The 21,981-nt window shown below is 41.6% G+C and overlaps 1 protein-coding gene across 1 annotated transcript in view; it reads left to right on the top strand.

The window, feature by feature from the left end:
- HECW1 (HECT, C2 and WW domain containing E3 ubiquitin protein ligase 1) overlaps nt 1–21,981 on the top strand; it is a gene marked incomplete at both ends in the record, with an annotated part of 181,265 nt that overhangs the window by 92,100 nt on the left and 67,184 nt on the right. Inside the window, 4 exons of the mRNA XM_082278039.1 lie at nt 2,152–2,321; nt 15,965–16,107; nt 18,085–18,185; nt 19,487–20,854. Coding sequence (XP_082134165.1) covers nt 2,152–2,321; nt 15,965–16,107; nt 18,085–18,185; nt 19,487–20,854 — 1,782 coding nt within the window. The remainder of the gene's footprint in view (nt 1–2,151; nt 2,322–15,964; nt 16,108–18,084; nt 18,186–19,486; nt 20,855–21,981) is intronic.

Here is a 21,981-nt window from a genome sequence, read left to right as displayed (position 1 = left end):
GTCTGCTTAGCTAAATTACTTTTTTTTCCTCGTCTGAATACAAAAATGAGATTATTACCTGAGGTTAGGAGTACCTTCATCTTCATGGCTGTTCTCTAATTCCCATAACTGGAAAGAGGCTGGAAGGTCATCATAAATGTATTTTCTTTATGATACATGATATATAAGTATCCATAATTGAGTACTAGGTATTTTCTATCAGTAGACAATTTCTTTACTCAGTGGTACCCAAAGATAGCATGGTCTCTCTTTGAAGGAAAAAAAAAATCAGAAACATATACAGCAATGAGTATTTCAGTTTCAGACTCTTGAGGAAATATCAGAGAGAAAGAAAGTAAGATCCCAGAGGTCCTTCTCTCCTCTCATATGTTAGCAGCCTGAACTAATACACTGCTGACCCTTATCATTCATACTGTTTTTTCAATCTTGGTTTCTATTTCTTGAATGCATTTCTAACAGTAGCACTTCCAAAGCAAAAGAGTTTGCCATATAGGATTTCAGCACGGCTGTTAGATGAGATACATGCTGGTTGCACAGAGATTGTGCACTCAGAAAACAAAAAAAGGGGAAAAAACCAGTGTTATCTGTTTGACGCAGATAGTTTTCTTTGTGTGACTTTGTGCATTTCTAGGACCATGGCAGTACATAGTTTCAGCAAAGTACTTTCAAATAAGCTCTTAGTAGTGATGTCCTGTATTTTTTTTCCTTTTGTTAATTGTTAGATAATGTCTCAAGAATGAGATTCTTAAAACATAGTCTGTTTCATGACCATCTGTCCAACAGCTTTTGAATATTTGCAGCATGAATTTTGTCGTGGAATAAATGATTAAAACCAATGCAAAGAAAAGCAATTCTTTTTAACTTGCACATTTTATTGTGTTGGATATTACCATATGTTAAGGAAGCAACATATAACTGGGTTTGATATAGCTATTTTCTGGAAAAAATATTGATGATGGTGTGCAATATGTAGGATTTTCAGATTCATCCAAAATATCTGCCTTGAGGGTTTTTCATGGTCTCCCACAACCTGCTGGAATAATTGGGTTTTTAATCAGAAGAGAATTAGAAGACCGTGAAAATTAATGTTTTCAAAAACTGCCTAAAAGAAAATATATGTGCTTAAATTGAATGTTTAGGTATGCATCTAAGCAGTTCTGGAAACCATCTTGTCTAATACTTTTTATCTCTCCAATACAGCAAGAGAAAATAGGCAGAATGCAGTACAGTGCTTATAGCCCAATGTGAAATAAAGCTTTAAACAGAGGAAAATCTCCACGCAAAGAGTGGTGGAAAATAAATTAGCTACTGAACTCGCTAATAAGTGCTTATGTGTTCCAAAGAAAGCTTAGAAGTGTATCTGAAAGAGGAGAAGACCAGAGGGGTTCAGTCTATGTCTGTTGAGCCAAAATTAATGATATACCAGCAGATTAGTTTGCATTTCATTGGCTCCACAGGGACAGATCATAATGGCCATTGTATCTTTCTTCAGAATGTTATAGGGAAATTTTCAAATAAGTGCCTGGGCATTTTTTGTGTGTAAAACACATATTATGCTCCCTGGGAGTTCTGCAGCTGTAAAGCCCTGCTTAAAATTTGGACATTCAAGTCAAGAGTTTTCCTAAGGTGAAGTTAACCCATGCAGGGAAGAAAATTATTTAAAGTGGGAAAAAATGTAAAATGACTTCTCATGTACAAAAAAAGTGGTGTAAAAGCTAAGATTTGTAGAGTGGTAAAATTGATACCTAGGAAAAATGACATCCATTGGGTACCAAATGCCATGACTTTGTCGTTAAATGACTGGATCTCTTTTTCAGAGTAGTCCTTCCACTACTGTCAGGCTGAGCAAGTGCTCAGCTTATTAGGAAAATTAGTAGGTCACTAGAAGTTGCATAAATATTGATTTAGAAGCTGAATCAATCTGTACAATCAGGCTGTAAATTTGCAGTTTCATTATATAATAATTTGTAAATCCTAAATCACAAGATCATTATGGTTTGGCATTACATTGCCTCACAATAAACACAGTGAGTTTTTTCACATTCCTGCTATATTATTTGAGTTCCTTACCAGTTCCCTTTATACTGTTCCTAGCATCCCAAACAGATGCCTGTAATGTGAAAAATAATCAGGTTCTTCACCTTCTTTCAGATTTCCAGGCTTTTGGTCTGAAGAAAGGGATGTTCTTCAATCCAGATCCTTATCTGAAGATTTCCATCCAGCCTGGAAAACATAGCATCTTCCCAGCACTTCCTCATCATGGACAAGAGAAAAGATCTAAGATCATGTGTAACACCGTTAACCCAATCTGGCAGGGAGAGGTAAGCAGTTTGAGAGTTAAGCTGAGACTTTTCTTAAAATATGGACATTACTTTAGTACTATCCCTGTCTTTTTATTTTTTTAAATTCTCTTCTTGGCTAAATAGTTGTTGACCTAACTGTTTTTGATATATTTCATGACTACTTGTCTCAATACAAAAGGCTAAATTAGCTACAAAGATGAGTGATACATTAAAATTTCCAGTATACTTTCAGTATAGGTTGTACTTCATTGGCATAATTTATGAAGTTGTTAATTACTGAAGGCAGGCATAAAACAGAATTGAAAAATAAAGTCGCATAGCATGAAAGGCTGCTTCTAGGTTGTCATAGTGTTCTTACACAGAAGGAGACATTACATAAAGCAGAACAAGTACAGCATACAAATAAAGAGAAGTGATGTGATTGAAAAGCATCAATGGCAATATAAATCAAAGGCAACTTTGGCACATTTGGCCATCACCTTGAAGAAATAGTCTCTAGTCTGCTTCTTTTTGTTGGAAGGACTTGTACGTATTAATGAGATCTGAGAGTTCAATTGCTGCCTGCTGTTTCTAAATTACATGTGAAATGGCAATAGGCAGCAAAGAATAAGGAATCTCTTTGGAATTAAAGGAGCCTGACATACTGGGTGTGATTTACTGGCATGCTCTTTTAGAACAATATCTCCACTTCAGGAAAGAGTAAAAGTAAATAAATACACTGCATAGATTTAGTCAAATTAAAATGCAAATTGTAAAGTAGCTTAGGGATAATTAGGTCAAACGCTATAGACATGGAACTGTGAGTGGGCAAAAAGACACCAGAAAATGGCATTGAATGGTCCTACCTGGAGAAACGGTACCAAATCAGGTTATGTGACAGGTGGGGGAGGTTTTATGACTGGGGAAACAACCTTGAAACTAGTCAGAGAAAAATGCCTTCTAGCAGAACTAAACTGAGGACACTGTTATGAGGCATCCACCAAGTCATAACTCCTCTGTGCAGCCATGCATCAGATGTATCTGGATGAGAGGTCCCAGGTCCAGCTGAGGATATGGTCAAGCTAGAACTGGCATGGGGGATCAGGCAGTTGGTAGAGACCTTTCAGTGCAGTGCATAAGACACAGACCTAGAAGGGAGCACGTATGAAGGGGAAACTTGCTGTGTGTGTGTAATGCTCAGTCCATAGGAATGTGGCCCTGATAAAATGTCACCGGTGTCTTCTCCTCAAACCATGCCAAATCACTGAGTTTGTGGGCTGACATTTCTTTTCCAAGTGGAGTTTGGCAGCAAGAAAAGGAGAAACAATGAAATGCCCTAATTATGGACATGGGAAAGCAAAAGAGCACAGCTGGCTTCCAGCTTCCCTGTTCAGCCCCCAGGTTTTCTTGATTGCGTGCAAGCATGCTGCTTCTCCCTCTCTGTTGTTAGGCTGTGAGTGGCAAAGGAGTGTAAAAGAGTCAAGCCATGGTTCAGCATGTTCTCCTTCTGCCTTCTCCTCAGCTGATACTGGGGCGTTTAACTGCGTGCATTTGTGCTGCAGTCTGTGCAATCAGCCCATCTGAACTCTTTGTTTTGTTACTGAAGAGCTGCATTGGTTTCTGCTGCACAGAAGACCATAGGCCTGATTTTCTGCAACTTTGTCCCTTCATGGGACAAGGGGAGAGGGAAGACTGAAAACTGTTGCTGAATCATGGTGGTAGCCATTCTTCTGTCCACCCTTTTTACTTATGGATGTGAATATATGAAGTGACAAAATACTGAGGACTTGTAGCCATTCATTAAGAGTATCAGTCACAAGCTGTTTTCGCAAAAACAAATTTTAGGCAATATATTATTTCAGAAGGGTCATTCTTTTCTTAGATTCTCTGTCACTCCATGTGACTAAAAAGCAGATGTTCATTTTTTTTCAGTTGAATGACCGATCTGATTTGTATTGGATGCTAAACTTGAAAAAACCTGGAATAGGGAAATAAAATTATTGAAATATCTGCAGACTAGGATCTTTATATATGTTCTTGATTACCCTTGAGCAAATTCAGAAGTGAAAGAGTCAATTCAGTTTTGTAGGGCTTTAGCACCAAAAGTCCTACAGACTAAAAGATGTCTGATTTATTTATATTAATTTGTTCTGGTATTCTTTGTCATATACTTACCATGCTGTTCTGTTTGTATGGTAACCACCTGCATTATACAAACACTCTGGGAGCACTGTGGTACCTCAGGCAAATTTTCATCTGTCTCATGTAATATTGATGATCATCTTCATTTCATAGGCTGTTCAAATGCTGTTCAGCACAAGTTATTCTGACTTAAACCTATTCTTCCATTGCTCTAATTTGCAGTACTTTGTACAAGGGGACATAAGGAAATGGAAATGTCTTATAGATGAGGAGTAGCAAGTGACAATCTGACACTTGCAGCAGGGATCTCTGTAGAGGTGAAAGAGCCCTCACACTGAGAATTTTTGCTGAGACAAGTTAAAGCCCAGGTGCTATCGTCTCCTGATAGAGAGACATCATTTTGAACATGTTTCTGTATGTTTTCACATGCTCTTCAGAAACATCTGTAACGTTAAAAAAGTGAGTGCCTGGAAACCACATGGCACTGGACAGCTTGACTCTACAGTCCCGGGTTAGGCAGGTATTGCCCTGCCAGTCCAGACAGTTGCAAAAGCACAAAGGGTAAATAGTCCTATCATGCTGATTGGAGGTAAAATGCAAAGAAAATCTCAGAAGGAAGTGCCCATTTCCCAAATCTTGTGTACATGTAGTAGAATTGAGAAGGGTGGATGCTTATCTTCTAGTATAGATAGTGGAAAAATAATGACACTGTTCCCATATTGTTTGATATTGAAACAATGTGTCTGCTGTCACATTGTTTGGAAAAAGCTTCTTCAAAAAGATTTACTTTTTCAAAAATCAGTGAAGTGATACACAGTTCAGACAAGTAATAGATCAAGCACGGTGGTTTAAAAATTAGTTTGCATACCTCCAACTGGATAGGAAATTCTATGGTTTGGCTGATAAAGTACTTCAGGTTTCTGGACTTTACCTTAGACATATTTATGGTATTTCTTTCTTAACTATGTGTTGTGATCCAGTTTAAACCCAGAAGAGCAAAGAAAATTAAGTCTCTGTGTGTAAAACGGAAAGAACTTTGAAGGTTCAAAATATACCCAAAAATGAGATTAAAACCAAACGAGGTTAGATGTTGGTGCCAAAAAAAATTGATATATTGTATTAATAGTAAAAGAGGCAAAGAGAAAGAGAAAAGAAAGAAAGAAATAGAGAAAGAAGGGGGGGGGGGGGGGGGGGGGACGACAGGGAGAGGGTGACAGGGGTTAGGTGGAAGCATATCACCCATCCAGGAGTCCCAATGGCATCTCGTTGCTCCCCTCCATCTGGTCTGCTGGTGGTGAGGGTGCCCTGCCGCCGAAGAGTACAGAATCCTGTGGATTAATACCCGCTTTGGGCAGGTGGGAACGCCCAGGTGCCTCCCCTACAGGGGGGGCCAGTTTGACACGGTCCCTTGCAAGACTCTGGATTTGTTGCATCATCTGTGGTGCAGGGTCTGGGGACCCCTTAGGGGGGCCTTTGATGGGCCGTGACACCCCCTCTGTCCTTCACATGGATGCGGCTTTTTCCCTGGGTGAGGGTCCCTCAGCTGGGCTCCTCTGCACGGTGGAGGATGGGCGGTCACTGCGCCTCTCACCAGAGGCTTTTCCAGCACACACCCAAAGCCTCTCTCCCCCCACCCTTTGGTGGAGGGTGTGTTCGAGCCTGGCAGCTGATAGCCCTGGGGCCGTGAGCTCCACTGCTGAGGTGTTAAGCCTGTGCTTTGTGACTGTCCCCAGCCCTGAGTTGTTACGTTATCTTCATCAACGGGCCCAGGGCCTCTCAGAGCCCTGTCCAGGGTGTGGTAGTCTTCTCTGCAGCTTTTGTAATACAGTTTTTAAAGTTTTTCATGAAAATGTTTAAGTCATAAATGAAAATATTTCAGTCTCTGACACTATGGCAGCTTGAGCAGACCGTTTCCTCAGTTTTTATTTTATTTACTGGTGAGTGGAAAGAGAACTCTGAAGAATGGCCAGTGAGATGACTATAGAAATTGGCTGATGCAACCACTCAGCATATTTTAAGTAGTAGGAAGCGTCATCTGTTAAATGACGCCTTGAATTTCAACTCCAATAATCTAACTGTGGAGGAGTAGATTGCCTTCAAGTGGGAGCCCACTACTAGGTTAAAAACAATCTCAACTTCCTGCAGAAACAATTCCAGCTTCTTTCACTCCTTGTTTCTTTGCCTTAGCTTTTACAAATGCTGTTAAGTTATAGTTGAGACAAGAGTGTTTGGGATGGCTGCCTTATCACTCTGAAGACAGCCACATTTCACTGGTGAATGAATTGATGCAAATAAGCAGAGAGCAAGAGCACTTAACAAATAGCAGTTAGTATGACAGACCTGATACACATATTTACAGTATTTTCAGCTGTGTAACTTATGCTTTCTGCACCTCAGATACCTCACAACCTTTCAAAAATATTTCACTTGAATAATTTCTCACGTAAGCTGTCTCTTGAGAGACAGAAGAAGGAAGCACTGAGGGACTTGAATGCCAGTGGGAGGTGGTTTGGGGAGAGAAGGCTTCTGTAGTGCAGGCCATCCTCAGTGATAGAAGCATTGGGTTTGGATGCTGCCTGCAGGAATGCCAGGATGCAACTGGCTGACTTGAGTGCTGGTCTGTGACTGCTTTTCTTAATGCAGAGTTATAACTTGAGCACTGATTCTATGATCCTGAATGCTGAACTGGTGTGTGATAGACCACCCAGCAGCTCCAGGACTGAAGAAGACTTTGCCAAAGTAGTCAGGTCAGGCAATAGGGGGTTTGCATTAACTCTCTGTGTCTCTAGAGGCTTTATGTTGGCTGATACAACAGGTGCTACCTGATGTAGCACAAACCTAGAGTCATACAAGCAGGGGATACTTGAGCAAAGCTGAGTCTTCCCAGAACAGAGTAAACCCATTGAAGGTATTTTAGTGTATTTGAATCAACAGTATGAATTTAAACTAAAGTGTGGGTTATATGTGATCTGATTTTGATATAGTATTCAGAACAGTAGAACGCTGACAATCCTACCATGGCCTCACAGAATCATTCCGTAATTTCAACAGAAGTCCAAAACAAAAGCAACAGAAACATCACATTGATTGAGCCCCTTATTGTTTAATCTGGATACGCTTTTCCCCCTTCTGCTGGCAAATACAAAAGAAAATGCTGCAGAACCTTGGAGGCCTTCACACCTAAGCATAAAAACAATATATAGGTGAAGTAAAATCCAGATCCTGAATTTAGTATGAGTTTCACCAAAGGGGTCATCAGGACTGAGTAAAGCCTTGCAGTGGTGGGTTCACTGTGTAACATTTCTAAACACATGCCCAGGTAAAGAGTAAAACATTGACTACACAGACAAGCTGTAACTTTACAGCTATGGATTTTAATATCTGTTGATGATTGAAGTGTGAAAGCCCATGACAACTTTAGCTTCTTCAGGAATGAGTTATGGTGTGAAAAATCATCTAGATTTTTTTTTTAAGACATTATTCTTCTAGAACAGCATTTTACTTGCAGCTTCTGCACCTAGAAGACTATCAGTCTTGCTAGCTTTGTATACTAGTGCTGATAAGTGTCTTCAAATATTTTCAGTCTTTGCTGTGCTAATAAATTTGTAGACAATTCTGAGATGAATCTGAGGGAGAAATACAGAAAGCAAATTTGGTGAAGGCCCTAGCTGACTTTGAAGGAGTTCAGTGGAAAGGATTGAATGAGACTTTAGAACATCAAAATGTATTTATGTGCACCCCTTTTATGGTAGGGAAAAAAGCCCCAACAATTGTGCCATGCCAGAATAAAGAACTGCATTGGTTTTGGCCCCCTGCAGTCCCTGCTGTGTTCCAGCATTCTCTCACAGTAGGCGTAGGCATGTCCCCACCCGTGGCAACAGTGGAGCTCTGCTTTTGGTATTACTGACTCTGCAGTATTTTGTCTTGTCACTAAGGAGCACTGTAGAAAGCTTAAGAAACAGGAATTCTTGATGAGCTTATCCAGCTGTTGGTGTAAGTAGTGTTATATGGGAAGGTAGTGACGTGTAGAGGAGGTTTTTGAATGGAGAACAGAGTAATACAGATGTAGAGTGGCATGTGCATTAAGACTGTAATTGTTTCACTGGAGTATTTGAAACAAAACTCACTAATGAAATATTCAACTGAAAGAATAAATTTGTCTTCATCCATCAAATGTAATTCACAGCCTTTTAAGATTTACTTCTGCTTGTATCATCCCTGTACATGATGGATATCACAAATAAATTTTATTTTTAATTCTACTGCTTATTCAACTCCACACTGAGAGCCCAATTCTTCCTGTCACCAGTGTATAATTTATCTACCTTTATTATACTGACTTTATTATACTGTCTACCGGTTATTATACTGACTGTTTTTAGAGAATTTGGCTTGCCCATAACTTGTCTAATTGGTGCTAATGGACATACTCTGCTCATTTTGACAACTTCCTTGATAGTGCTATTGAGTCACTGAGATCCATCTGTATTCAGGGATGCAAACAACTTTGGTAAAAATAAAACATGGAAGTGAATCATCACCAGTATCTGGCTTTCTATGAAAACTATTCCAAGCTGTGGAAGTGGTTCTGTTATCTCATAAATGGCTATAGGTGCATTCTCCAGGTCAGCATTAGCACAGGCCTTTGTTCTTTACCTTATATGTCATGCATTAAGGTCCCCCCAAGATCTGTTCACGTTAATTAAATTAATCATCTGTGTCTGTAAAACCATTGTTGGGTCTGGAAGCAAATAGGTGCTGAAAAGTAGGTTACTATCTGAAATTCCTTCGGTGGTGTTTACTACAGTGTTTACAGATCGTGCTTGAAGATGGCAGCAGTAACGTGAAATCAGATTTACATTTAGATCATTGAGATGGTGTGAGAATATGAATGTCTCAGCTGATTCTAGGTAGGTTTGATTCTGATTTGTGTCTCTTGTGAGAGTGAATCTGCAGGAGGCAGCTGTGTAAAATCTGTGTAAATGAGAGGAGAATCCTAATGACTTATTACTGACCAGAGCCCAGATTGATGATACACTGTTTAACCCAAGAAGACTTAATATGTTAATATGTTGCTGTGATTTTCTTTATCATGACACTTTTGCTCTTTCCTCGCCCTCCATTTCTGTATTTCTATGGAAATAATTAATTACAGCTTGTTGATTCTTGGTGACTGAGAAAATACCAGCTAAAGCTTTTCCATTGGCAGGGACATTTTAAGGATGAGCCTGGTACAGATTCTCCATGTCTAATAAGATGTTATAATGCTGCAGCTCTTCTCTTAGTGAGGAGTTAAAAGGATCTCTCTCTCCTGTCCTACTCCCTCTTTGCATTAAATGTGTGGGAACAAAACAGTCATTGCATCTCTCGCCACTGTAATAAGTGGGACAGGCATTGACAAATGGATGAAGTAGGGAAAGTAGAGAGGTGTAATGACTTTGCATCTAGAGCAAGTCTGTTTCCTCCTAGTCATCATAATTCCAGGGAGATGCAATCACACCCTAAAAAGGAAATAATTGAAGAAGACACTGGGAAAATAATGCACATACTAACTTGTTCTGTTGAGCATGGTTCTTAACAATTCACTGGGTCCATCTATAATAGTAGTTGTGTTCCATTCAAGAGATCTATTTCAAAGCAAATCTCCTGCTCCCCCCCTAAAGACACCACTTGACAGTCCTGAAGTCCTGAACTCAGTTACTGTCAACAGAAGGGAAGCAAACAGGGGTGCTCCAGGAGCGCACTGGGTGCTTTTCAGACAATAAATGGGAGTTCAATCCAGGGCACCAGCCTGGAGACACTTTATGGTAAAACCCTTGCAACATGTCTGGATGTGGTAGTCAGGTGCACAGCACCAGCTGCTTTGCTCTCCAGATCTCCAGATTTATTGTACCATAAATCTTCCTAATGCAGACATGGCCAAGGTATTCCAGAGGTTAGGAAACATCAGCCTCCACAAGGCCTCCATTCTGCAGCTCACAAGTGCTATTTTTCCTGAGTGTACCAGGGATCTTCAATCATTCCTTGTGTTCAGACTTTCTGATTGCAACTTCTTTTTAGGAATACACCTGACAGACAACCATTTCCTCTAACAGTCCTAGTATATTTCTAAAGGAAAATAAAAAGGTTTTCCCCTCTGGATGTCTGTACTCTTTTCCAAAGCCTCTAACTCTGGGGGTTTTTCAATCTGGGATTCTTCCAGACGCAAGGGCAGCTGGTTCGCTACTTCCTCCTTTCAGTGGAGGACCTCCTCATCTTTCCTATAAAGGAGAGCCCTTGCATCCCTAGCAGGTAAGGATCAGATACCACAGTGACAAGATGGGGTCAGAGGCTCTTTCTAGGGCCAGGCCCTCTGTGAAAAACAGGTTATTCCTAACGGCGTTTCGTTCTGCTGAGGCAGTCTGCCTTCTCTGTGGAGTGTGCTGGGTCAAGTATCATCTCAAGTTCTAAGAGTTGTTTTGCACCAAGTTGGTGTGATAGACAGGGCAATGCAGTGTGCTCATGCAACATTGTAGGTAATTACTGGCTTGAGCTAATCAGAGAATAGAGATTTAACTTCTTGTTTGTTATCTGTTTATCCACTGACTGCTGTAGATCATATATAAATTTGGGGTCTGCCCATTACTTGCAAGAATTTTGTTCCCTAAATTTTATACAATGCATTTTACTTGAATTTTGGTTGTGGATCAAGTGAAAACAAGTTCTAGTAATTACTTAAATAAATTGTTGTGAATTGTTTTTTACAGATGTCCTGTTGTCTGCTGTTATCCAAATGAATACATAATCAGTCACTAGACAAAGTTTTGTTCTTGGGCTTTAGACTTGAAACTGCAGGTCTTCTGGTAGATGAGTTAGCACCTGTCTTGAAATCCATTACTTCCTTGGAGATTTTTTTAATTCAAGTAAAAGAAAGGCTCAGACAGAGTCACAAACCACTTAAATGAAGCCATTGTCAAGTTTGGTGGACCTCTGAACAGCTGGAGAGGCTAAAACTTTGGAACAAGTTAAATTGTGACAGCAGAATTTAAAAACTCCCAGAAATTATACTTTCACTTTGTTTTTTGACTGTGAAAAAAAAGCCCACTTATGTAAACTTCAGTGTACTCTTCTACAGTTAGTCTCAGTGTAAAATTTAGTTTAATGTCTTTGGATTCCAGCAGGTTCCATGAAGTTCTTGACCAGTCTTGCAGGGTTTGAACTAGTGGTTGTGATTCAAAGAACTTAAACTTTCATGGGGAAAAACGAAAACAAGCAATGAACTGGCTCACAAAGTGAGCTGTGGCCCAAATGAAAATATACAGGGTAAATGAAAATATACAGGGTAAAGATTGCTGGTTTAGAGTGTGAAAGAAAATATCCAGTAGTCAATGCCAGCTGAGAAAGATTAAAGAATCTGGCTTGAAGTAATGACTGTCCAAAAAATCAGAAGTCTTTTAAAAATAATATACTTGGGCTCCATATGCTAAAGTTTTTGTATTCTTGTTTTTCCTTTGCAACTATGAGTGTTATACTTTCTTCAGTGTGAAAGCTGAACTTCTGAGTTAATTCTGTAACACTAGGAGTTGCAATAATAAGAAAAGTTCCAAAAAACAGAGGACTTACAGTAAAAATTGTAATAGTAACATCAAAAAATGTCAGCAGACTTGTTCTTAAAATGCAGCTCTTTTACTTGTCAATGGTGACGTTTCTGGGCACGTGTTAGAAGCCACATCAAACTTCCCTCCTCCTCAACAGTTGATTTTTATCTCTGTTGTGATTTTGCAGCCTCCCTTTTTTCACCCCTCCTTGGGATGAATTATTAATCACAACATCCCTGAGTGTGAACCCAAGGTACTGCAGAATTTATAATCAGTGTTGGGTTTTTGTCTGTTTGTTTGGGGTTTGGGGGGTTTGATGAGGTTGTTTTGTTTTCCTTTGTTTGGGATTTTCAGTTTGATTTTTTTTTAAGCTTATATATGAAGCCTGTGCTGTCATTTTCACAAACTGGCCATTTACTGTGTGATAATTTGCAAATATTATTCAAGGAAAGGATTTAATTTATTTTATCAGTAATATATTACTACTTAGGATTAGTTATGTTGCATAAGACCATAAAACACAGAGTCCTTTCTCTTCCAGATAGACATGATAGTAGAGGCCAAACAGGATAGGAAAGGCCAAGGCTTTGAACAGTGGAAGCGCAATCAATATTTTGTGGCTGAGGTACAGGGTCTGGGACTTGTCAGAAAAGATGGTGAAGGAAGAGAGGGAAACTAGGATTTGATGGTGATTTGCTTCCACATCCAAAGATTGCATTCCAATCATTAAATACCACAAGAAGCATGTTTTCAAAAGTGTTTGGTGGTTTTTGAAAATGCATTTGTAAGTCTCTGAGTTCTCAAACCAAGGTGTTTGGCTGGGATCCATTTTTTCAGAGGGCTAGAGGCCCATTTGCTCTACAAACAAGTATTCCTTTTGGCTTTTCAGTGTGAATGGTGTGAGCCTGAGGCACCTGCAGTCAGAGATTGCCTTAGAAAAATCTTGCCCAACAAGACTTAGACTAGATGAGAGCAACAGCAGGAGCAAGTGCTTAGCTAATGGAAAACTGAATTATGTAAAATTATCACTATTTTACAAACTGTGTCCAAACCCATTTCAGTGAGTTCACTTTTGATCTCGAACCACAGCTGCCTCCAAATGGCAAAGCCTTTGAGCTCTGCCACAGGACACTTCTGCTCTTAAAGGCTTAACTGTGTTTCCAAAATGCTGCTGGTATTATGCATGAGAACATCCTCCTAGAGGAGACATTTGGGAACTGTGATCATGGACCAGGGCCTGGTCCCAGGGCAGTCTTAGTATCCTAAAATGCAATGGGTTGGCAGGTGATGAAATCAGAACACAATTGGATTTTACAATTTGTATGGAATATCCTGGTGTTTGCAAGTCTTGAAGCACAGCTATTCAAGGAAAAGGGACATTTTCTTTGGCTGATTCCAATACATCTTGCACCTTGGGTCCATACTCTCTGCTCAGGTCCTAATTATTACTCTGGAAAAGGTCAATATGTTTCCTATTCAAGGAAGGAGCTGTCAGGCTTGGTTCCATGTGATACTATGAAAATAAATTTCCATGTAGATTCTGATTTGCTTCAGAGCTGCAAGACAATATATTATTGACATCAGATCGTTAAACCTATGTTTTACTTTTCACTTGTGGGCAGTTTGCTCTTTACCTGTGTATGTGCATGCTGCACCTCACAGAGATTTTTACAATATAGGAGTCGGCACCACAATAATGAAGAATTCATTAAATGGCAAATTGCTGTATGTTACAATAATTCATTTAAAAGTTAATTCCCCTCTTCTGCTTTCAAGTGTCATGAAGTGGCAGTTACTCAAGATTTTTAGCAGGTGAAACATAATAGTAAGAAAACTTATTTTAAGGCAACTTTCAGTATACATGGGGAATTCAAGTTCTCCTGTTTGGTGCATTTATCTTAATTGGTAGCCTGTTGAAAAGTTGTAGAAGAAAACAAGAAGAAAATAACACTTTCGCTCTTGCTTGAATTGTACTTCTGTGATTATTTGCGTTTTTGCAGGGTGTGATTAACAGAATATCCCGCTCATGTTGGTTTCACTTGAAGCTGTTTAAACGAAGCATGTCAGAATTAGATCATGATTCAACAGAGCAAGTGATTTAGGGCTTTAACTCCAGGCCTTGATAGCCCAGAGAATGATTTTGTTGTGAAGATTGGGTTTGGCAGGGGGAAAGCTAGAAAAATCTTTTTATCCATCTCAATATTCACTTACTACAGAAGTTGTCTTCCAGATCAGTACTGACCTCTCAGTTAGGTGAACAGTGGCTTGACAGTTTTCCTACTACTGTGCACCACAGCACAAATGTGCTCTTTTGATTGATGATATTCTAGTAGTAGCGGATGTTTGGGAAAATTATTGTGACCTGTGTCACCAGCCCCATGCCTGTACTGAATTAGGCAGTCTTGGAGAAAGCAAGGCCAAGTTACCTAATATATTTGCTTTTCACTACTTGTCTTGGTTTGAAAGACAGGTGTCTACTAAGGAAGGCAGGAGCCTCCCTTGGAATGGCAGATATGACCCCCCTTCCCTCCGAGTTGTTATAATTTTGAAATCAAGGGGTTTTTACGCGAAGATACAGGAAATAGGAATAACAGTTCTTTACTATTATATATCTATATGTGTATAACCAGTCAAACAAACAGCAACTATGGCAGTAACAGCAAACAATCCCAAACCCAGTCCCAGCCTTCTCGGCTGTCGGGCTATTTCCCCTCGGGTGCAGTTCCGCTCGCAGCCGGCAGGGGCGCTGGCGGCTCCCGGTGAGCAGGGCAGGTGCGATGGTTCCCCCGCGGCTGCAGGGGGCGCTCCGGAGCGAGCTCGGGAAACACGCGGCCCTGGTGGCCTGGGATCCCGGGAAGGGAAGGAACAAAGGCTTCACAAACCCCTGGGCAGCTGATCCCGGTGTCCGGCCGGACCCTCGGGAACAGCAGGCTGGAGCAGCAGGCTGGAACAGCAGGCTGGGACGGGAGGGACGAGCACAAATCCCGGGTGGCAGACGCAATGTATCCAAACGGGGAACCCCCCCAGAGGTCTGGGCAGGCAGGGCGAGCACGACTACAACGTAGCGAAGGCTCGAAGCAGCGGCGGGGGCAGGGCAGCCACGGCCCGGCTCCCAGCGGGGCAGGGAAGGCGGGCTTGGAATCCTGGGGTTTCTCTGGCAGAAGGAAAAAAGCAGCCGAAGAAAGCAGCCTCTCTCTCTGTCCAAACGCCAGGACCGACTGTCCACACACCCAGGTGAAACAAAAGAGTAGCCAGATGCAGCCCTCCCCCAATGGCTAGGTCTTTTTTTTTTTCTGAAGTACCCAGCAATTTGTCCCCCTAGCAACACGTATGGGGAACATTCCTTTAACAGAAAAAAACCCCAGGAGAGCTCCTAAACCCCCAACACTACTATTTTTAAATTGAGCTTTGGGATATCTAGACATCTCCAGGTGCCCTAATGCTCCCCTGCTTGTTCCTATAACCTAAAATACCACTCTCCTTATTCCTATCCCAGATTTGCATGCACAAAGTCTCTAAAAGCTTACTGAAACATTGCTTACAAATAAATCAATGTTTTTATGACCAGACCACCTGAGACAGCAGTCAACACGTTTCAATGCACTTGGTAACAGGAGCAGTTTTAGATGGTACTGTTCCTATTTTTCCCAGTATTGTTTGTGACAGTAGCCTGTGCCATGGCTTGCCTTCTGGTTGAGTTCATTGTGAGACTGTGGCATGAACCTGGTTAGGAGACTGATCAAGATAAACAGTATTTTCAGAGTTCTTCCTTTCTGAGCTGGGGCAGAGATGAACAACAAATGGAGATACTTCAAAACAATCTATCTGAAAAGAGTGATCATATATCCTTCACCTCGCTACATCCTCACTTCTCTGTGCTGAGGTGTGCCTCACAGCTGAAGTACTCTGTGTTGCTGTGGCCCGGCCACCAGCTTATTGTTCTGTACCCTTCCTTTCTTTCAGCAATTCAGCTTTGTCTCCCTGCCCACGGATGTCCTGGAAATAGAAGTTAAAGACAAATTTGCAAAGAGCCGACCGATCATCAAACGTTTTCTGGGAAAACTCTCTATGCCGGTTCAGCGCCTCTTGGAAAGACATGCCATAGGGTAAATTTTGCTGCTTACATTGTTAAACTAGTGCTTTGCTGTTCTGAAGTCCCTGATGATATATCATTATTGTGATATAATGATGTTGAGGGGAAGTTATTAAACTGACAGTTGTCTGATAAATGGTGTTGGTCTTAATTAGAATTTATAGGACTATGGACCAGACAGAATTCCCTCTATAACCCTATGGATGGCATTTAGAAAAGTGAGAGCTGGCATTTAGGAAAGAAGACTTTTTTGTGTACCATGGCTGCAAATTTGGAGAGTGCAATATTTTCAATTTGAATATTCTTTTAATGTTATCAGCAGGCTGGTTTCAGGGAATTACTATGGGCTAAAATCATGCCAGATCTGTTCCTCCTCTTTTTAACCTCAGGAAAGGGGAAATATAAAAATATGTATGTGGCATGTTGTAACTAATGCTTTCTGACCCTGCCCTGCTGCCAAGGAACAACCTTGAGCTCACAAGCGCTGCCCTGCTTCCCCATTGCATGAAAGTCCTGGGACAAAATAACACAAACCAATTTAAGGGAGATGGATAGTAATCAGACAAAGCCAAAAAGTTGGCTCTAAGCCTGAAATGTTCAGACCTTGAAGAGCAAGGAGAGAAAGAGCCATCTTCTGAGGAAAGCATACGCAATGCAGTTTCCAAGGAGGCATTTCTGAAAATTGGATCTCGATTCAGCAGAACAGCGGGAAGATGAGCGTGTTGGAAGTGTTTTTGAACAGCTGGTTCAGAAACTGGCTGTGATATTGTCAGCTGAATCTACCAGAAGGGACTAAGATAACTCCCTGCTTCACAAGTAGAGAAGATAGAGTAGCTTTTTAGAAACCAGATGGATATGAACAGCTTGGGGAAGGTAGAACCCTGTAACTGGTATCACTGGCTTTCCTCTGTATGAGAAGATTTCTCATCATCTTCTGATTATAACTTCCTATTTTACTTCCTTGTTGTAAACACTGTCTATCTAAGGATATACTTTGCCAAGAGCAGTGCCTCCAACCTGCACTAGATCTGGCTCAGTTTTAATACCATAGTGGCATTTAAATCTCAGGCAAGCTCAGTGAGACGTATGCACACAAGTTCAGAGAGGTCATATGCAAATCTTGAGGTTGTCTCATTTATGTGAGTTTCTAATGCATGTGAAACTGTGCTAGCAAGTATATTTGGCCCAACTGGAAGTGAATTATGTTTCTTCAAAAGATGTATAAATATTACTACTTAGTGAATCCTTTACACTCAAGAAATGCTTTGCAAAGATTGATTCAGCCTCATTGTGGGCAGCTGGGAAGTTAATCTCTTCTATAGTTTCATTCTGTTCTGAGGGGTGGATGAAGTGTGGCAAAGGGAGGGACCTGCACAAGGACAGAATGGAGTCATTGATCAACCTTGTCAGGAAGGTGTTCTCCTGATATTTCAGCTTCATAGAGGTAAGAGGGGTGGAAAGAGATGAAGAGCAGTCACTCAGCCAGTTTAGAGAGAGAAGGTGGTATGCGGGGACTGGCCTGCACAGGGTTTTGTAAATAAGAACAGGAAAACTGAATTTTATTCACATGGTGAAGGGAAGAAAGTACAGCAATGCGAGGTTTTACGGAAAGGTAGATGGTCAGATCTCCAGAGTAGCAAAGTGTTGTTGCAGTAGCTGAAGTGGGAGTTGTTTGCTTCCCATGTCAATATTTTCATACCCATACTGCAGAAGTTTCATTCCTACCATTCTCTCTATATTTATACATATGTGCTCGTGTATCCCAGCACCCTGTCTTACTCACTTACTCAGCTGTTCCATTGTAATTGAAGACATTGTCCTCTCCTCTGCCATTCGTTCTCTCGTATGCAAGTCAACATGCCCTCATGGCTGGGTTGAATAGCCTTTATGTATTTTATTATGTATTTTTGTAGGACGCAGCAGATTTATCTATGCACAGTAGACATAGGGTAGGTTATAGTCTATTGTGACAATATTTGTTTTCTTTCAGGGACAGGGTTGTAAGCTACACTCTGGGTCGCAGACTTCCTACAGATCATGTCAGTGGCCAGCTGCAGTTCCGATTTGAGATAACTTCTTCCATCCATCCAGGTAATTCTCAGTCTTAACCCATCATTTATCTAGATTTCTAGAAATTTTTTTGTTTTGGTTTAGGGTTTTTGGGGGGTTTTCTTCTTGTTTGCATTCTTTCTCTTCAGAAATCTTAATTCATTCCTGGCTGCTCTGGAACTTTAGGTACAGTCATGAGCAAAGGGACATGCATAAAATCCCCCATCACAGGATGCACTGTGAGTCACAATTTCTTCCCTGTTTCCCCTTAGGATAGAGCTACTGGTGTCTCATATTCCCCTGTTCTTGGCTGCTCCAAATACTCCACCACATCACTGGGAGAAAAGAGGGTGGAAAACTAAAGTCTCATCTGCTTCTCTATCACCTGCCCTAGTGAAAGTGCTATATGGGCTGTGATATGTAGAGTCATCTGCATTTGAACACTTCATAAGTAAATATGGAGAATGTAACAATAAAGACGATTAGAAAATTTCTCAATTTGATTATTTTTAATGAAAAAATAAAAGGTAAAACAAAAAATAACTCCATGTTCCGCTTCTTCCCTCCCTTTTGGTTTGGTTTTGGTTCATGTTCTCATGTAGTTATTTGGAAGTGATTGTCATGATGGTCTAAGGTTGAACCTTGGTTTTTGTGTCACAGTCTCAATAGCATTTCTCAGGGACTTTTTGCCTCATGGGTTCTCTGAGATCTCTGCTACACTTTGTCAAGCCAACAGCAGCTGCATTAGTGGCTGGAAATCATTGCTTTTCACTTGCTGGAAAACCCTGATATCTGTCTTTTGATTATTTGGATGGCATGAAAGAGCCCTGGTTTTTTGACATCTGAGAGGAGGTGGTACAGATGAGGATCACATCAAGGGATATTTTGGGGGATGTTTTCGCCTTTCAGGGGTAAAAGGCAAACACAGTTTTTTATGTTTTCTGTTGTGGTGTCTTGCCAGCTTCAGTGTGACAAGAAGAATGTCATTAAAACCTCAGGGAAGACTTCCCATATTCCCGTAATATTTCCTCTGATGCCAGTTTGGCTCAAAGAGGAGTTTCAAGAAGGTGTTACCTTCAGGTTATGCTGCAAGGAGGCAGGGTGCTGCACACAGGTTATCACCATGACTAAACCCATGATTAAATCCACTGTGCAAAGACTGCCTAGCAAAAAACCTCAGCGCTTCTGGGTAGTTGTTCAGTTGCCCACTCATTTCACACTGTATTTTATGCTTTTAATTTTCTCAAATTGCTGGGGATGTTTGTGCCCCCACAGCCAACCCTCTGGTTCAGTCAACACTTGTTGTTAAAAGAGTAAGTAATTTCTTTTCCTGTCTTATACAGATGATGAAGAGGTCTCCATTAGTGCAGATCCTGAGCCAGCTGACCTCCCGGAAAGCCCTGTGAACAACCCCACAGAGGAAAGCCTCGGTGAGCCTCCATGCATCAACACAGTGACCTCAGAAAGTGCAGCTCCAGAACAGCTAAATGGATACAGTGTGAACAGTGTCGATAGCCCAGGGGCTGTCAAACCACCTGGGGAAGTCAACCAGAACAGCTTAAATGAAGAGCTAGCAGGAGATGGGGAGGTTGATGCGGTGCCAGTTCCTGAGCCCTTGGAATCCGTCCCAGGAGAAGTGCTGCCTTCTTTGAGTGCTACGGACCTCATGGAGCAGTCGGATCTGATGGCTTGCGTGTCTCCTCCCAAGACTGAAGTTAGGGAAAATAACGAAGTCAATTCTGGTATTCAGGGAGATGGTGGAGTCTTGACCAGCATAGAAACAGTAGATACTGATGAGGTGAGTGCAGATGTGCATGCTGGCAAAGACCTAGAGAAGAGTCAGGAAGAAGAAGAAGGGGCTTCAGCCCAGGAGGAAGAAGACAAGCTACAACTGAGGACCACAGCAAAGAGGAAAAACAGGCCGTGCTCCCTGCCTGTGTCTGAACTTGAGACAGTCATAGCTTCAGCTTGCGGTGAGCCGGAGACCCCTCGCACACACTACATACGGATCCACAACCTGCTCCACAGCCTGCCCTCGGCACAGATGAGCAGCGATGGAGAGGAAGAGCAAGATGGTGGCAATGGCAGGGAGAATGATGAGGAGTCTACTGTCAAAGAGGTGCTGGATAAGGAGATGGTCAGTGAGAGTGAGACCGTGGCAGCGGAGCCTCCTCTGGAAAATGAGGCTGAAGAGAACTTCAGCCAGAGCACAGTGCCTCCTGGGACCTTGGATGAGCAGCTCTCTGACTTGAATGATGGGCTGTTGGATGGGGAAGCCCCCAGGACAGGAAGTGAGAGCGAGTCAAGCTGCAGGCCCAGTGGTGACAACGAATGTGAGGCGTGCGACACCTCTTGCTACAGCCCCTCCTGCTACAGCACCTCCTGCTACAGCACCTCCTGCTACAGCACTTCGTGCTACAGCACCTCCTGCTACGACAGTAACAATCGCTTCTCCAGCCATACGCGCTTCTCCTCTGTCGACAGCGCAAAGATTTCTGAGAGCACGGTCTTCTCCTCACAGGATGATGATGAGGAGGAAAACAGTGCTTTTGAGTCAGTGCCAGATTCAGTGCAGAGCCCTGAGCTGGACAGGGAGCAAGTGGATGGCTCCTCCCAGTGGCCAGATGAACTAGTAGCTCATGGTGGGAATCCACAGAGAGCCACAGAGGGTCTAGACACCCCAGTAGCAGGTCCAAGCAGCAGAAGAGAAGGTTAGATTCTGAGAACTGATGTGCTGGGCAACGCTGATTATCTAGATGTCACAGAAGGCATCAGATAATTGAGGTTTCAGATAGCTCACAGTTTATTTTTTATAAACTCTGGGCTGTGAGCTGGGCCAGATATCAGGGAGGGTTGGATAACTGAGCCTGTCCTTAAAAATCCCAGCAAAACCAACTAAATCAGGTGGGGATCTCTATATATGGATTACTGTAGAAATACATGCATCATTATAAAATCAAGATTAGCTACTGTACTTATGTGGCAGATCAGCATTATCACATCCACCAACTCATTCCTTTTTTCCTGGGATTTTTCCATATCACATATCTGATGTGCCGCCATGTCTCTGATAGTCAGTGAGAGGACCAGCTTGTGCTTGTCAAAGGGCAGATATGCCAGTTTGCACCAGATAAAGGTCTGGGCCAGTTTCTGTAAATGTTTGTTAGCCATATATAATCATAAGCTCTTACAAATGCAATTTTCAAGCCCTGTTTGTTCCAATTCCCCAAGTGTCAAACAAATGTGCCTCAGATGTCACAGATCATAGGGCAACTCAGCAGAGATTTATATTTTTTCTTAGATACTTTGGAAATTTAACTACATTAAATAAACTTCTCATCTCCCTAGAGATAGAATATACTTTAATTTTTTTTTTTTTTTTGGTCTTTGTAACTTAGATACTATTTTTTCCAATTCCTTCACAATTACATTAAGTCCTTCCCTTTGGTAACTCCTTTCATGTATGCAGTTACATGAAGAAGGGGAGATGATCACTCCTCTCTTCTTCAGCTAGTGTTTCATTTTTATCCAGCTGAAGAAGTAAAGGACTCAGCTGCAGGAGTATGCAGCAAGGTCAAGAGGTAGTCTTTGCATTCCCTAATTCTGAGTCATCTGCCTCCCTCTATAAGTGACACCAAATTAAAATGGCAGCAAAAGGATAACCTATTTGGGTATCACTGTGGAACTCCAATTAAAGCATTCGCCTGTGTTTTCCTTCTCCATTCCCAATTTATTTACTCGCACCTTCCTTTGTCACAGACCCCACCCCTGCAGAAAAACAGGTGTAAGGGTGTCCTTACACACCAGCCTGTGTAAATATTTTGTAGACAGCTGGGAC

The sequence above is a fragment of the Coloeus monedula genome (assembly GCF_965178545.1).
Source record: "Coloeus monedula genome assembly, chromosome: 1".
NCBI lineage: Eukaryota > Metazoa > Chordata > Aves > Passeriformes > Corvidae > Coloeus > Coloeus monedula.
The sequence above is the reverse complement of the archived record's forward strand: the minus strand, read 5'-3'. Positions and strand labels throughout refer to the sequence as shown.